Below are 14446 nucleotides of genomic sequence, written 5' to 3'. Positions count from 1 at the left end.
CACTTTTATAAATTCTGCTCCATTTGCATATTGGAGTTCATTGTCCAATTCCAGCTTTAGGTTATTCAGTCCCATCCTTCTTGTTTTTCTCTCTCCAGCCCACGGTGTTTGTGCTCTTGGGCTGAGATTTGGATCATTTGTCCTTGGTCCCCAGCTGGAGCGGGAATTGTTTTGTGTCACTGCTCTGTGCACAGAGCTCACCATCCCCTCATGTGAAACCCAGACCCACCCACTAAAGCAGCACAGAACCTGAAACATAGAAAAGCTCAAACCTGAGGCATCACTAAGGCTGTGCAGTGGCAGGTGAGGACCCTCCTGCTGTCCCTCAGGAGCTGCACTCTTGGCTAATGGAGCAAAATTGCCATGAATGTGTTTGTAACATGGCCCTGGTGATACTGGGAAGAAATCCTTCCCTGGGAGGAGCTGGGATGGAATTCAGAATGCCCAGAGCAGCTGGGGCTGCCCCTGGATCCCTGGAATGTCCAAGGCCAGGCTGGACAGGGCTTGGAGCAGAATAGGAATAGAATAGAATAGAATAGAATAGAATAGAATAGAATAGAATAGAATATAGAATAGAATAGAAAACTATAAAAACTAAAACCTGAGGCATCAGCCCAGGCTGGAAAAAGCTTCCCCAGCAGCACAGAGAGCTCCTCCTCACCTCCAGCTCTGCAGCTGGGGCTGAAGCTCTCAGCTCCTCCTGTGCCCATCCTGCAGGGAGAGGTCTGGGAACATGGGAGGCTGTGTCATGAGGCACCTCCAGTGCCTGGATAATTCCTTTGGCCTCCAGCCTGCTCCAGAGGGAGGGACTCAGTAAAGAAAGCTGCCAGGGCTGGGCTGAGGGCCAGGGGAGTGTCCTGATAAGGTGAGCTGGCCCAGGGACTGCTGCAAATCACTTCAAACCTGGCCACTGGATGTCCCTGCCCTACCAAAGGAGGTGCTTGGGGTTGTGCTCATGGGTAAAACACGAAGGAAATAAATTTTTGTATTTTTCATATTAAAAAAAATCCCATGTGCAAGAAAAAGGGGAAGAAAGAACTTGGGATTTGCCTTGTCCTTGGACAACCACCATCCTCCTCTTTCCTTTGAGCATTCCCTTTGCCCTCTGGGGAAGGGAGGGAAATATCTGTCCAGCATAAGAGTAAAATGCCATGTGGAATTTATAAAGCAGCAATATCAAGCCTCCCTCCTGTACCCCAGGTTTGTCCCCTGTGTTTTCCTGATCCCACAGAGGGCTCTGGAGCTGATGAGCAGCTCAGGAGCAGCTTGGCCTGTGGAATGGCAGCTGCTGCTGGAACAACATTTCTGTCAAGAGTTTCTTGAGCCCTGGGCTCAGCCAGGGCTTGTCCCACCCCAAGCTGTTTCCTGTGTGCTCTCCCAGTGATACCAGTTTGGTATAATTGTCCTGGAGCTGCTTTATCTCCTGCCATGCAGCCTGACCAGGAAGTTAACCCTCCACAAGCTTAATTTAATTTTTGTACCATCTCCACCACTGTGGGTGGAGAACTCATGGCTTTTGAAGAGTTTTTGTGGCTGAAATGTGTGACAAGGACTCCACACTTGGGCTGTGTGGAGCTTCTGGGGAACCCCAGCTGCTGAGCTGGGTGAGGAGGCATCTTCTCAGGGGCCTCAGCTCTGCCCAGGGCTGTTCTTTGGCCTGGAGCTGCTCCTGGAGCTGCTCCTCCCTTCATCTCAGGTGAGGATCTGTAGCTCCTGGCCATGGAAAGAAATGATGGAGCTCACCAAGGACAGGTCTCTCCTGCTCTGCTGGTTCCCATCCTCCCTCCCAGTGACTCAGGAATTTGGTCTTCAGCTCCCCAAGAGGTGACACAGGAGGAGCACTGAGAATAGAATAGAATAGAATAGAATAGAATAGAATAGAATAGAATAGAATAGAATAGAATAGAATAGAATTCTTCTGGGCGGGATTTGGCAGCCTCAGGAAAAAAAAAAAGAAATCTCAATATCACTTTTGCAACCCTTGATTCAGAGCAGATTAAATGATGTGAAGAACCCTGGGGATGAGAGGAGCCTTTCCTCGGCTCAGCCATGAATTTACTTCCAAAGTGGAAGAAGTGAATTTTATTGGATCACTTTGGAAGTTGTTTGAGACAGAACCCTGAAGAACACACCCTGCTGCCAACCCAAAGAGGGCACTCTGGGCATGGAAAACTCAGCAGAAATTTGCTCAAGGTGTTTTCCTTGTGCAACACCACCCACAGCAGAAACCACCGATAACTCTGCTCAGCTGCAGCTTTTCTTGGTCAGGTGAGTGACCTGGGGACTTTTGGACATTTTGAATTATAAGGTTTGGAAAATATTTGGAGTCTTCACATCTTTGTCCTTGTGTTTTGTATCCAGTGCTGCCACAGATGTTGGAATGGCCCCTGACAAGTCACCTTTGGGCAGAGGTGAGCACAAGGAAAGGCAAACACTCCCCAGAAATGTTTTTGTAAATGAAATCCCAAACATCTGACGGAAGTGTTTGAGCTCCTCTTGCTTGGTATCTTTCCAAATTCTCCAGATTAATTTCCTCAGGTTGCAATATTTTTAAGCTCTATTGTAGAAAAGGCAGGGGTTTATATTTTTGTCTTAAAACCACAACCAGAAATAAAATATTTCCTGACTGTCAGGCTGTGGTGGGACTGTGAGGTTCCTCTCTTTGCTGCCAGCTTCACTAAAAGATGACTCAGGGTGCCACAATGAGCACTGGGAGTGCCAGAGGTGCCCTGGGGGGAAGGAAGATGCTGGTTTGGCAGCCAGAGGTGGGATGGGGTAGAATTGAGAGGGGGGAGAGGATGGGAGAGAGGAAATCCCCGCCAAGGACCAGCCTGGAGGTCCCTGGAGGGAGTGAGGAGAGTCCCTGCCCTGAAATCCAGACTGGAACTCTCCTCTGGAGGCTTAGAGGGCAGAAAATGGAGGCCACTGGTTTGGGTAGAAAGCCCCAGTCTGGGATTCAGCTCTTGGAGCTGTGGCTTTCTCCTGAGCTGCTCAGCACTGGAGCCAGGGCCCCAGAGAAATCCAAATAGCACCAGGAAAAAGGCTTTGAAATGCTGCTGAGATTTATTGTTTTTATGTGTTCTTCCAACACTGGGGCTGCAGAGGAGGGGAGAAAGGAGGCAGCAGGATTCAGAGGCAGGGACAGCAGTAGTGGAGCACTGGAAGTGTCCTTGGAGCCTGGGCAAGCCAGACCTGCCACAGCTGACAGCTGCTCTTTGATGCCCCTGATCTCCTCCTCCCTTCCCCTGAGGGTTCCAGGCACCCCCTGAGCTGCTGCTCCTCTCCAGAGCTGGGGCACAAACCCAGCCAAGGCAGCTCCTCTGTGCCAGCCCCAGCACGGGCAGAGCTCAGCCTGGCCACGGAGGGACCCTTGCCACATCCCCCAGGAGCAGGGCAAAAGGAAAGGAAAGCTGGTGAGGATGGGGCTCTGGAGGGTGAGCTCTGCAGGGGGAGCAGGGTCACAAGGGTTTCATGACGCTGTGGGCCCAGGGGAGGTAAGGAGCAATGTGTGTGTAGAAGCCAGGCCAGTTGTTGTGCCTGTAGGAGAAGATGCCAAAGGCTTTGTTGTTGCAGACCAGAGGATCCCCAGCATCAGCCTGTGAAAAAGAGGAGAGAGATCAGTGCTGGGTGGTGGGAACTGCAGGCAGGGAGGGAGGCTGCAAATTCAGGGCAGGATTTCCCCAGCAAGAGCGTGGACTTGCAGTGGGTGGGGATAACAGAATTACAGAATCCCAGAATCGCTGGGAATCCCAGAATCACTGAGAATCAGAATTCCAGAATCCCAGAATCACTGAGAATCCCAGAATCCCAGAATCCCAGAATCCCAGAATCACTGAGAATCCCAGAATCCCAGAATCCCAGAATAATGAGGTTGGAAGAGACCTCTAAGATCATCAACCAACACCTCAACCAGACTGTAGCACCCAGTGCCTTGTCCAGTGTTTTTTTAAACACATCCAGAGATGGTGATTCCACCACCTCCCTGGAGAGAGCATTCCAGTGCTTCATTATTCTTTTGGTGAAAATTTTCTTCCTAATATCCAACATCCACTGTGTCCTCTGGTTCTGTCAGTGCTGCCCGGTGGAAGAGACCAACCCCACCTGGCTCCAACCTCCCTTCAGGAAGGTGTAAAGAGCAGTAAGGTCACCCCTAAGCCTCCTTTTCTCCAGGCTAAACAGCCCCAGCTCCTTCAAATGTTCCTCACAGGGCTTGTGTCCCAAGCATTCTGCTTTGGCACAACACAGGCACAGCAAATAATAAGAATTGCTTTTCCTTTCTCTGGGGTTCAGAATCCCAGAATCCCAGAACAATGAGGTTGGAAGAGAGCTGTAAGATCATCAAGTCCAACCTATGCCCTAACACCTCAACCAGACGATAGCACCAAGGGCTATGATATCCAATATCCTTCCTAATATCCAACATCCACTGTGTCCTCTGCTTCTGTCAGTGCTGCCCAGTGGAAGAGACCAACCCCACCTGGCTCCAACCTCCCTTCAGGAAGGTGTAGAGAGCAACAAGGTCCCCTCTGAGCCTCCTCTTCTCCAGGCAGCTCTGCCTCCACAAGGGGCTGGTGGTGACAGCTTTGTTTGGGAACAATAAAACTTCATTTCTGCCCTTCTGCTGGCTCCAGACACAAAACACACTCAGACCAACAGTGAGATTCAGGGTGAGCCCCTCTGGCCAAGGCATTGCTGGGACTCCTGTGCCGTGGGAGAAGAGAAGGATCCACAAGGATCCTGTCCTCAGTGCCTTGCCCAGCTCAAACCTCCCCCTCCCTTGGCACACTGACCTTTCCAGGTACCTTGGAGGATCTGCTCTGGCCACAGATCAAGTTGTCAGCAAGGCCTGGGTAGTGGTTGAGGCAGTCCCTCTGCCTGATGATGGTGACAGTGGCCGTCCTGTCACCCCAGCCAGCCAGGCTGCACTCGGCGCCTCCCCGAATTTTGGATTTCTCCAAGGAAATGGGCCTGACGTGGCCATTGCTGCTGGCATTGCCGTTCAGCTGGGCAAGGGCACAGAAAAAACAGAGATAAAGAGAGAGAAAGAGAGAAGAAAGCACAGAGATGAGTGTTTGCCCTGGGATCCCCTCGTGCCCCAGGGCTGCAGCTCGGGGTTCTCCAGCCAGGTGTTCCACCAGGTTACCTTCAGCAGGAGGATGTCCTTGCCCTCCTTGGGGCTGGTGAAGCCTGGGTAACTGTGGTACTCCTTCACCTGGAAGGTTTGCCAGCTTTCCTCTCTCCTCTGCAGGCTTTGGGCTCCCAGGATGACACTCAGAGGTTTGTGCCTGGTGGCATCAAGCACAGCGGTGTCACCAGCCTGTCCCTGTCCCACCTGGGGACACTGAGCTTCATCCCCCAGGGCATGGCCAGGACAGCCCAACTACACAATACAGTGTAAATAGATATTCCCTTGGCACAAAATCTATTATCCAGAATTTTAAAGGAAGAATTGTGGAACCAAGGAGCTCTGCCAGTGAATCTGCCCAGCCAAGAGGCAGAGCAAGCTCCCACCTGACAGAGTCCTTTATCTCTTTTATCTCTCCTTTATCTCCTTTATTTCAGTGCCCAGACCTCAAGCTGGGCACATTTGTTCCAATACTCTCCTTGTTCTGGGCTCCACAAGCCCTTGCAAGTCCGGGGCTTTCTAAATCAGGATATTTATTTCTAAACCAGCCCTGAGCTGTGTGGGAGCCACACCTGGAAAAGTCCTCCTGCCCATCCATACCCCAGCTAGAGGGGTGGAAAAGGGCTGGGCAAGCAGCTGGAATATTCATAGGAATATAGGAATATATTTAATAGGAAATAATTCTGCCAGCAAACACGTTGGTGGCAGAAAGGACAAAGCCTGACAGCAAGGGAAGGAGGAGCCACCCTGACCTCCCATTGCTGGCACCTGGGGAAAACAAAACCAGTCATGGAGGGGGAAAAAAATCAGAGTAAATACCTGAGGGTGGGCTGGGGAGGGAGATGGGGCTCAGAGCTGTCCCTGAGCTCAGGGTGGGGAGGGAGATGGGGCTTGGGGCTGTCCCCAACCTGTCCCCAGGGATGGGGAGGGAAATGGGGCTCAGGGCTGCCCCCAACCTGTCCCCAGGGATGGGGAGGGAAATGGGGCTTGGGGCTGTCCTCAAGCTCAGGGTGGGGATGGATATGAGGCTCAGGCCTGTTCCTGAACTGTCCCCAGGGCTGGGGAGGGAGATGGAGCTCAGGCCTGTTCCCAAACTGTCCCCAGGGCTGGGGAGGGAGATGGAGCTCAGGGCTGCCCCCAAGCTGTCCCCAAACCTGTCCCCAAGCTGTCCCCAAGCTGTCCCCAGGGCCGTCCCAGGGCTGTCCCCAAGCTGTCCCCAGGCTGTCCCCAGGCTGTCCCCAAACCTGTCCCCAAGCTGTCCCCAAGCTGTCCCCAAACCTGTCCCCAAACCTGTCCCCAGGCCATCCCCAGGCTGTCCCCAAGCTGTCCCCAGGCTGTCCCCAAGCTGTCCCCAAGGCTGTCCCCAAGCTGTCCCCAATCTGTCCCCAAACCTGTCCCCAAGCTGTCCCCAAGCTGTCCCCAAGCCGTCCCCAGGCTGTCCCAAGCTGTCCCCAAGCTGTCCCCCAGCCAGGACAGACCCAGCTGGTGGCTGAGGTGACTCCATCTGTGAGCCCTCCCCAGAGGAGCTGCTGCTCCCCAGGCCCTGGAGGGGCAGGCACCTCTCTGCAGGACACAGCAAGGACTCACTGGAGGCACTGAGCTGCTGTCATCACCCAGGCTGGAGCCACCAGGAAGCCTCCACAGCTGTGGTTGTCCTTCCCCTGCAGAAAGGCCACGTAGGGAGCAGGCTGTGTCCTGGCTTCTCCTCTCTCCCTCCACCTCCAGGGATCATCTGCAATGGATGGGGCTGGGAATGAGGTTTTTGGAGGGCATAAACTGAGATTTATCCTTCCCCAACCCATTCTACTTACTGCTGCTGACTGGGGGGCACATCACCAGCACGAGGGGCAGCAGGAGGCTCTGCAGGTGCTCCATCACAGCCTTCTGTGGGTCCCTTCGAGCTGGGGCAGCTTCTGGGGTCTCATCCTGCTCCCAGCAGGGTTTTATAGCCTGACACCAGACTCCAGGAAACCACGGAAGTCAGACTCATCTGAAGAATCTCTCCACAAGTTGCATGTCTCAGCAGCGTGAGAGGGGAATTCAGTCAGGTCTGGCTCTGGGCACCAACCCACCTCCATCATGGGGCTGATCTGAGGGATCTGACGTCCTTCAAAAGCCAATTTTAGAACTCTGTGTTTGTTCTGGAAGCTGTGGGCAATGCACCCACCTTCACCTCTTTGACTCCTAGTGAGTTCTTCCTTTGCAGCTTCTCTTCTAGGAAAGCCTCTTGATTTTTATCAGGAGCCCCACATGAACAAGATTCTTTCACCTGATGCATCAGTTCCATCAGTTCTAGCGATGCCTTGTGAAGCCTGACCTAGAACAGAGACCAGACAGAGTTAATTAATGTATTTATTTATTAGGAGGCCTCAATGGATCCACCTTGGGCAGCACAAGAGCCCAGCCAGGGCTGCACCCAAGATGAACCAAAATGGTCACGAAAATGGACAACAGGTCATGGGGTCTGTTGTCCCCAAGTTCTGCCCCATTTGCATCTTGCAGTTAATTGCCCAATTACAGCCCCAGCCCAGCCAGGGCTGCACCCAAGATAAAACCCAAAAAGTCACAAAAATGGACATCAGGTCATGGGGTCTCTCACTTTTATAAGTTCTGCTCCATTTACATATTGCAGTTCATTGTCCAATTCCAGCTTTGGCCCATGCAGTCCCATCCTTCTTGTTTTTCTCTGTTGTTTGTGCTCTTGGGGCTGAGATTTGGATCATTTGTCCTTGGTCCCCAGCTGGAGCAGGAATTGTTTTGTGTCCCTGCTCTGTGCACAGAGCTCAGCATCCCCTCATGTGAAACCCAGACCCACCCACTAACTAAAGTGCACTTTAATGTGTATTTTGTTTACCCTGTGTAAATAAAGTACACACTAAAGCAGCACAGAATGTGAAAAATGGAAAAGCTCAAACCTGAGGCATCACTAAGGCTGTGCAGTGGCAGGTGAGGACCCTCCTGCTGTCCCCCAGGAGCTGCACTCTTGGCTAATGGAGCAAAATTGCCATGGATGTGTTTGTAACATGGCCCTGGTGATACTGGGAAGAAATCCTTCCCTGGGAGGGGCTGGGATGGAATTCAGAATGCCCAGAGCAGCTGGGGCTGCCCCTGGACCCCTGGAATGTCCAAGGCCAGGCTGGACAGGGCTTGGAGCAGCCTGGGATGGTGAAAGTGCCCGGGGGTGGAATGAGATGATCCCTAAGGTCCCTTCCAGCCCAACCCATTCTGGGATTTTCCAGCAAGAGCAAACCTTGAGCATCCACAGCTCACCTGTGACGAAACGGGGCTGATGTTTCCTCGCTGCCCTCACTGCCAGTAAATCAGTTTTCCCCTCTGCCTCCCGTGCCAAGTGGGCAAACCCCAATTTGAAGCTACAAGCTGCCATTCTCGTGCAAAGCCTGCAGCAGCTGGAGCTTCAAGGAAAAGCCTGACGTGACAGAGATTCATGAAGCACAGATAAGCAGCTGCAGCCTGTTCACTTGCAGATTTCTGAGCCGATAGCAGCTCTGAGCAGAAGCCCAAACACGGACCCTTCTGCTGGGGGCAGAGCTGACTCAGTTTCCCTTCATCCCAGGCAAGAATTTGGAGGATTTGTGAGCAGAAATCCAGGCTGGGCGGTGGAAACCTCCTCCTGAACAGTGGGGAAGGCCCTGAGAGCAGGGCAGGCACCCCTGCCCCTGGACTGCAGAATGTTTTTCGAACATTTAAAATTCCCCACCGGTTTTTCCCACCACAAACCAACTCACAAAGTCTCCTGCTGACATCACAGACATCCTCACCCCTGCCAGGGACATCTGCACTCACTCATTCACCAGAGATAATTAGTGGAACGCTAATTGTGGATTTATTTTTTTTTTTTTTAGGGTATGTAGTACAATTGAACAAGCATTACTGTTATTAAGGTTAAATTGTTGTTGTAAAGTTTGAATATTTTAATGGTAAAATTGATGAGGTTGTTGTTTGTGGTGAGGAATAGTTAAGGTAATGTTGGTAATAAGAATATTAGTTATAGCTTTTTTTTTGGTGAAAAATTCTAATTGTGGAACTTTTTTTTAGGGTATGTAGTAATAATAATTGAATATTATTGTTTTTAAGGTTAAATTGTTCTTGTAAAGTTTGAATATTTTGATGGTAAAATTGATGAGATTGTTGTTTGTTTTTAGGCATTGTTAAGGTAATGTTTGCAATGAGAGTATTAGTGATAGCATTTGTTTTTTGGTGAAGAAAATGCTATAACATGGAATCTTCTAATCATGGAACGTTCTAATTGTGGAACCTTTTTTTTTAGGGTATGTAGTACAATTGAACAAGCATTATTGTTATTAAGGTTAAATTGTTGTTGTAAAGTTTGAATATTTTGATGGTAAAATTGATGAGGTTGTTTGTGGTGAGGAATTGTTAAGGTAATGTTGGCAATGAGATTATTAGTTATAGTATTTTTGGGTGAACAATTCTAATTGTGGAACTTTTTTTTTGGGTATGTAGTAATAATCAAATTAGTATTATTGTTATTAAGGTTAAATTGTTGTAAAGTTTGACTATTTTAATGGTAAAATTGATGAGGTTGTTGTTTATGGTGAGGAATAGTTAAGGTAATGTTGGTAATAAGAGTCTCAGCATTCTTTCTGGTGAAAAATTTTGGAAGAGAAGTGTGATGGTGAATATGCATTATAAACTATTTATTCAGTGTGTTGTTGAACTGCATTTTATAATTTTAGTAATATATTGAATAAAGATGGGTGATTAATTTTAGATAAAACAACTTTATTTAATCCCTGTCCCCATCACCTCCCCCTGGGAACTCCTGGCTCTCTCTTCCTGAACTCTTCTGGCTCTTTCTTTCTGTGCTCAAGAGAAGCCACCAGAAAGGAGCTGGAGGGAAGGAGAAGAGGGCTCAGGGAGAGCCTGGGGCAGGCCATGGGAGGAAATTCTCCATCATCTCCCCCTGGGAGCTCTTGGCTCTCTGTACTCAAGAGAAGCCACCATAAAGGAGCTGGAGGGAAGGAGATGGGAGGAAATTCAGACTCCAAAGCAGGAGCTGTCTGAAAAGAGCCCTTGAGCATCCCTTGAGGGAGGAACTCACCTTTGGGCATCCCCCAGCTGAGGGGAGAGGTTTGGGTTGCCACTGGAGCAGGGACAAGGATGTGCCCAAAGCACAGCCAGGACTGGTCCCTGCCTCTCCTGGGCCCTGCAGGGAGGAGAGGAGGAAGCGGCTTTGGGGTCAGGCACTTCTGTGAACCCAGGTCCTCCAAAACCCTTTCAGTTCAAACCTTTCTGTACTTCTACCCCCAGGAATGGGGATGGGTTGTGGCTGCAGAGCCTGGGAGTAGGGGGTGTGTGAGAGCTGGGATTTGGGGTGTGCCGCCTCTCTGGGATCCCAAAGCCCTGACCTGGTGTTTTACCAGCCACTGCCTGCACCCAAGGGCTCAGAACACAGAAAATCCAGCTCCTCTTCAGCTCAGAGAGATCAGCCTGCTGTGCCCTGTCAGAACCAGGACATTCCTCTGGCTGCCCTGGGCGATTTGAGACCATGGCACAGAGTCAAAACCACCTGTGCCTTCCATTTTAGCCCATGGAAAAAAATCACCAACTTTGTGTGGAGAGTTACAAGCCACAAGGGTTTGAGTAGAATGATAGTGAATTTGTCACAGGGTGAAAAAGTAGAGTTTTGGGGATTTAGAATGGGGGTTCAAGAGGCAAGATGGAGGAATCTGGGTGTGTCCTGTCCTTCTTCTCCTTCTTCTTGTCCTCCATCTCCTGCTGTGATGGTGGCACTTCTGGATTGGTTTAGAGCAGAGACAGACTGTCTAACATAGGTGATAGGTATTGGAAAATTATGGAAAATTATTGTAAAAAAATACACATAGTTCTTAGTATACAAATCTAACACCACCCCAAGGGCAGGCACTGTGCCACAGCCTGACCTGCTGGACAGATCTCAGCAGGTCAGAGAAAGAATGGAACAGATAAGAGAAAACAACCTTGAAAAGCAGAACTGACTTCTTTGTCGGTCGTGGGGCTGGGAAAAAAAAAGACTTTTTAATACCTCAGGGGTCATCTCAACCACAGAAAACCCAAGAGTGCCCTGTGAGCTTGGTGTCCAGGCTGCTCTGTGCCCTGGGGTGCAGCACCTCAGAGGGAGCAACTTCACTCTGCAGAGATGGAACCCTCAGAGCCCTGGGCACTGCTGGTGCCCCACAGCCCAGTGCTCCCAGGAGGGGGGAACTGAGTTTGGTGAAGGGATGTGTGCCCATCATTCTGCCCATTCCTACCTGGGCAGTTTTACTCCTCATCAGTGATTGCAGCTTCTTGGAGTCAGGTCTCATAAGTTTCTTGGAGGTCTGTTACTCACTCAAGATAGCTCTGCTACTTTTGGGGGCATAAAAGCAGCAGGATGGCTGCTGTGGCAGTGTTGGAAACAAAAAGGTTTAATAAAAGGCAAAATAAAAAACAGGGAAAAACTGAGCTAGGTGCAAGAGGTTCTTGTTCCTGGTAAAACACTTCACAAAAGCCATTAGTTTCTTTGTTCATTTTTTTCTAGTAAATTGCCTAGATGGGATTTTTTGGCTTCTGTCTAATTAGCTATCTTTAAGTTTGAGGTGAAGTCCCCCAGGCCTATGGGATGGCTTTTTCACCTAATGGAAGAGGGAAACTTCTGGGCTTCTTTCCTTTTTGAGGAGACAAAAGAGAGTTTTGTCACTCCATCAATGAGAGGCACATTCCCATACTCATCACCCCTGTGACCCCAGGAAGGGCAAGCCCACCTGCCATTTCTGATTCTGCCACAGACTGAGGATGCAGAGCTGTGATTGCTGCTGTCCCTGCAGCCTCTCAGGTGCAGCAGCCAGAGCCTCCCTCCTGTTTAATGTCATTTAAACATTTAAACATTAAACATGTGATTTAAACATTTCTCTCTGTGGCAAGGCCACAAAAAACACTCAACACACGCTGGGAGGGGCAGCTTTGAGTTTACTTGAAGTGCAGCAGGGTTCAAACAGGAACAGGGTTATCTCTGAAGGAAGTGGGGTTTCTTGTGGCACAGCCTCTTTTTGTGCCATCTGGGGCCATCTCTGCTCCTGCCAGGGGGGACAGACAGGCAGGCAGGGACAGACAGACAGACAGCAGCTCCAGAGCCCAGTGAAGGGCACTCAGGTGCCCTGCCCAAGTCACTTGGGTTCCTGAGGAGGCAGCAGGGATTTAAGCCTTCAGCAGGGGCAGGAAGGAAGTTTTGCAGTGTCCAGGGCCACAGCAGAGCTGGAGAAATGCTCCCACTGCCACTGCCATTACTTCTTCATGACTTTTCTGATCCAGGGCAGGTAGTTGGAGATGCGGGCGTAGACCCCCGGTGGGGAGTCGTAGCCAAAGGAAACAATTCCTTGTGCCACTTTATTGCACACCAGGGGCCCACCAGAATCTCCCTGGGGAGAGATGAAGTTGATTTTAGAGGTAACAGATTTTTTTCCTTGCCTGTGGTAACAGATTTGCTCCCTCCCTGCCCTGGGGCTCCATTCCTGCCCGATTTGGAGGAGCTGTGCTGAGCTCTACCCCTGTGGCTGGTGCCAGGACATCCAGAGAGCCAAATCCTGGTGGGGACTGTCCTCAAACCCTTGTCACCTGCTCCCAGAGCATCCCCTGTGCCCGCCCATACCTGGCTGGAATCCTTCAGCTGGTGGAAGCTGCCTGCACAGACCATGCCAGAATCCAGGTGTGGGTAGAAGAGGCTGCATTTCCTGCGGCTGTAGATGGACACCTGGGTCTCAAAGAGCTTGTGGGTGGCCCTGTCCTCGTCGATCAGACCCCAGCCTGCAATCATGCACTTGGTGCCCGTGGGGAGGTCACTGCCAGTCCTGGGCAGAGGGATGGGCTGCACGTATTCATTGAGAGTGGCCTTTGATGTCAGCTGGGGGAAAACAGGGGGTTCAGAGAGGGCTGTGAGCAGGACGTTGGCTCTGCAGGGGCAGGGAGGGTCTAGCAGGCTCTGCAAGCTGCTGTGAGAGCCACAAGAGGCTCCAACCCCTGCCCATGGCTCCTTCCCAGATCCCTCCCAGCCTGCAGCACCTGGGGCAGGAGCAGCTTCGGAGAAGGAGCTGACAGCCAGGACGAGCTCTACCCAGCCTCTGGCGGCCCCCCAGCCCCTCTGTCCCCTCAGAAGTCCTTGCCTGCAGCAGCATGATGTCGTTTTCATAGGTGGTGGGGTTGTATTCGGGGTGCTTGTAGTACTTGAGCACTCCCCGGACCTGCTGGGATTTTTCTGGTTCCGCGAGGTCGTGAGCCCCCAGGATGACTGTGGTGTTCCTGGCCGTGGCAGAAAGAGGGGGAAAGGGGAAATCAGGCTGGGTGTCACCCCCTCCCTCCCTGATTTTATGGAACTCATTTTACAGGCAGGTGTAGAGAGCTGCCCAGCACAGGAGGGACCTGCTCCAAAATCACTCCAGGGAAAGAGCTCCCAGGCTAGGGGAGGAAAAAAGGGATAAAACCCCTGTATCAATACTCACCCCAGGCAGTGTGCAGCTGACATCACCCAGTCAGGGGCCACCAGGAAGCCCCCACAGGACCCCAGCTTTACTATCTTCAGGAATGCCATGTAGGGGTGCGAGTGGGGCCGTGCCTCGTGGCCCCCCACAATCCCATCCCGCAGAGCACCTGCAAAAAAACCCAGCCCAGCATGAGCCAGGGGCTGCTGAGACCCCCAAAGCAGCCCCCAGCCCCCCAGCACAGCCCTGACTCACTGGCACTGGCCCAGGGGCAGCAGAGCAGCAGCAGCAGGGCTGGCACTGTCCAAAGCTGGCACATCTTCGCCCACTTGGGTGCAATCCTGAGTTTGCCCCTGGCCAGGAGCTGCTTTTATAGCCTGCAGGCAGCTGTGCCCAGCAGCCAGGAAACCATGTGCAAAGGGATGATTGGGTTAATCAGGGCATCTCTGGCCTGGCCAGCTCAGTGCCCACATGCCCCTGACTGGCACTGATGGGTGATATAGCCCAGGGTGGAAATGCCAGGGCAGATAGAGTCTGGCACAGCACAGTCACAGCCTCAGGGGCTGCTGGAAGCAAGATAGAGGTGGTTTTGAGGTGTGATTTCATATTTCTCCCACACTTTCTCTTTAATGTTTTTTGCCCTGAGGAAATGCAAGGTTCTTAAAAAAAGCCACTTGAAAAAATCATCAGAAAATCTTGGCCATTTAAAGTTGTGAATGTGGTTGAGAGGAGACAATCCTGAAAGTTGCTCTTTCACATTCTTGTTTTCCTTTGAGAGATGCACTGCAGAGCCTCTTTTCCTGCAGAGATTCACCATCACCACCACCCAATTTAAATGAGAGGGCAC

At 51.2% G+C, this 14446-nt stretch overlaps 2 protein-coding genes across 2 annotated transcripts; both read right to left on the bottom strand.

Moving 5' to 3' along the window:
• Positions 1-3458: 3458 nt before the first annotated feature.
• LOC136567114 (granzyme K-like) lies at positions 3459-7000 on the bottom strand. Its single transcript, XM_066566622.1, has 5 exons — positions 6937-7000; positions 6713-6857; positions 5144-5285; positions 4803-5003; positions 3459-3596 (listed from the first exon to the last, which is right to left on the bottom strand). Exons 1-5 carry the CDS (start codon positions 6998-7000, stop codon positions 3459-3461), a joined length of 690 nt encoding a protein of 229 aa, XP_066422719.1.
• A 5119-nt stretch (positions 7001-12119) lies between these two features.
• On the bottom strand, positions 12120-13918 carry LOC136566973 (mast cell protease 1A-like). Its single transcript, XM_066566378.1, has 5 exons — positions 13855-13918; positions 13621-13768; positions 13285-13420; positions 12774-13025; positions 12120-12543 (listed from the first exon to the last, which is right to left on the bottom strand). Exons 1-5 carry the CDS (start codon positions 13916-13918, stop codon positions 12409-12411), a joined length of 735 nt encoding a protein of 244 aa, XP_066422475.1. The 3' UTR covers positions 12120-12408.
• Between the last annotated feature and the right edge of the window lie 528 nt (positions 13919-14446).

Source organism: Molothrus aeneus, chromosome 27, assembly GCF_037042795.1.
Source record: "Molothrus aeneus isolate 106 chromosome 27, BPBGC_Maene_1.0, whole genome shotgun sequence".
NCBI classification, from domain to species: domain Eukaryota; kingdom Metazoa; phylum Chordata; class Aves; order Passeriformes; family Icteridae; genus Molothrus; species Molothrus aeneus.
This window is presented reverse-complemented; position numbering and strand designations above follow the sequence as displayed.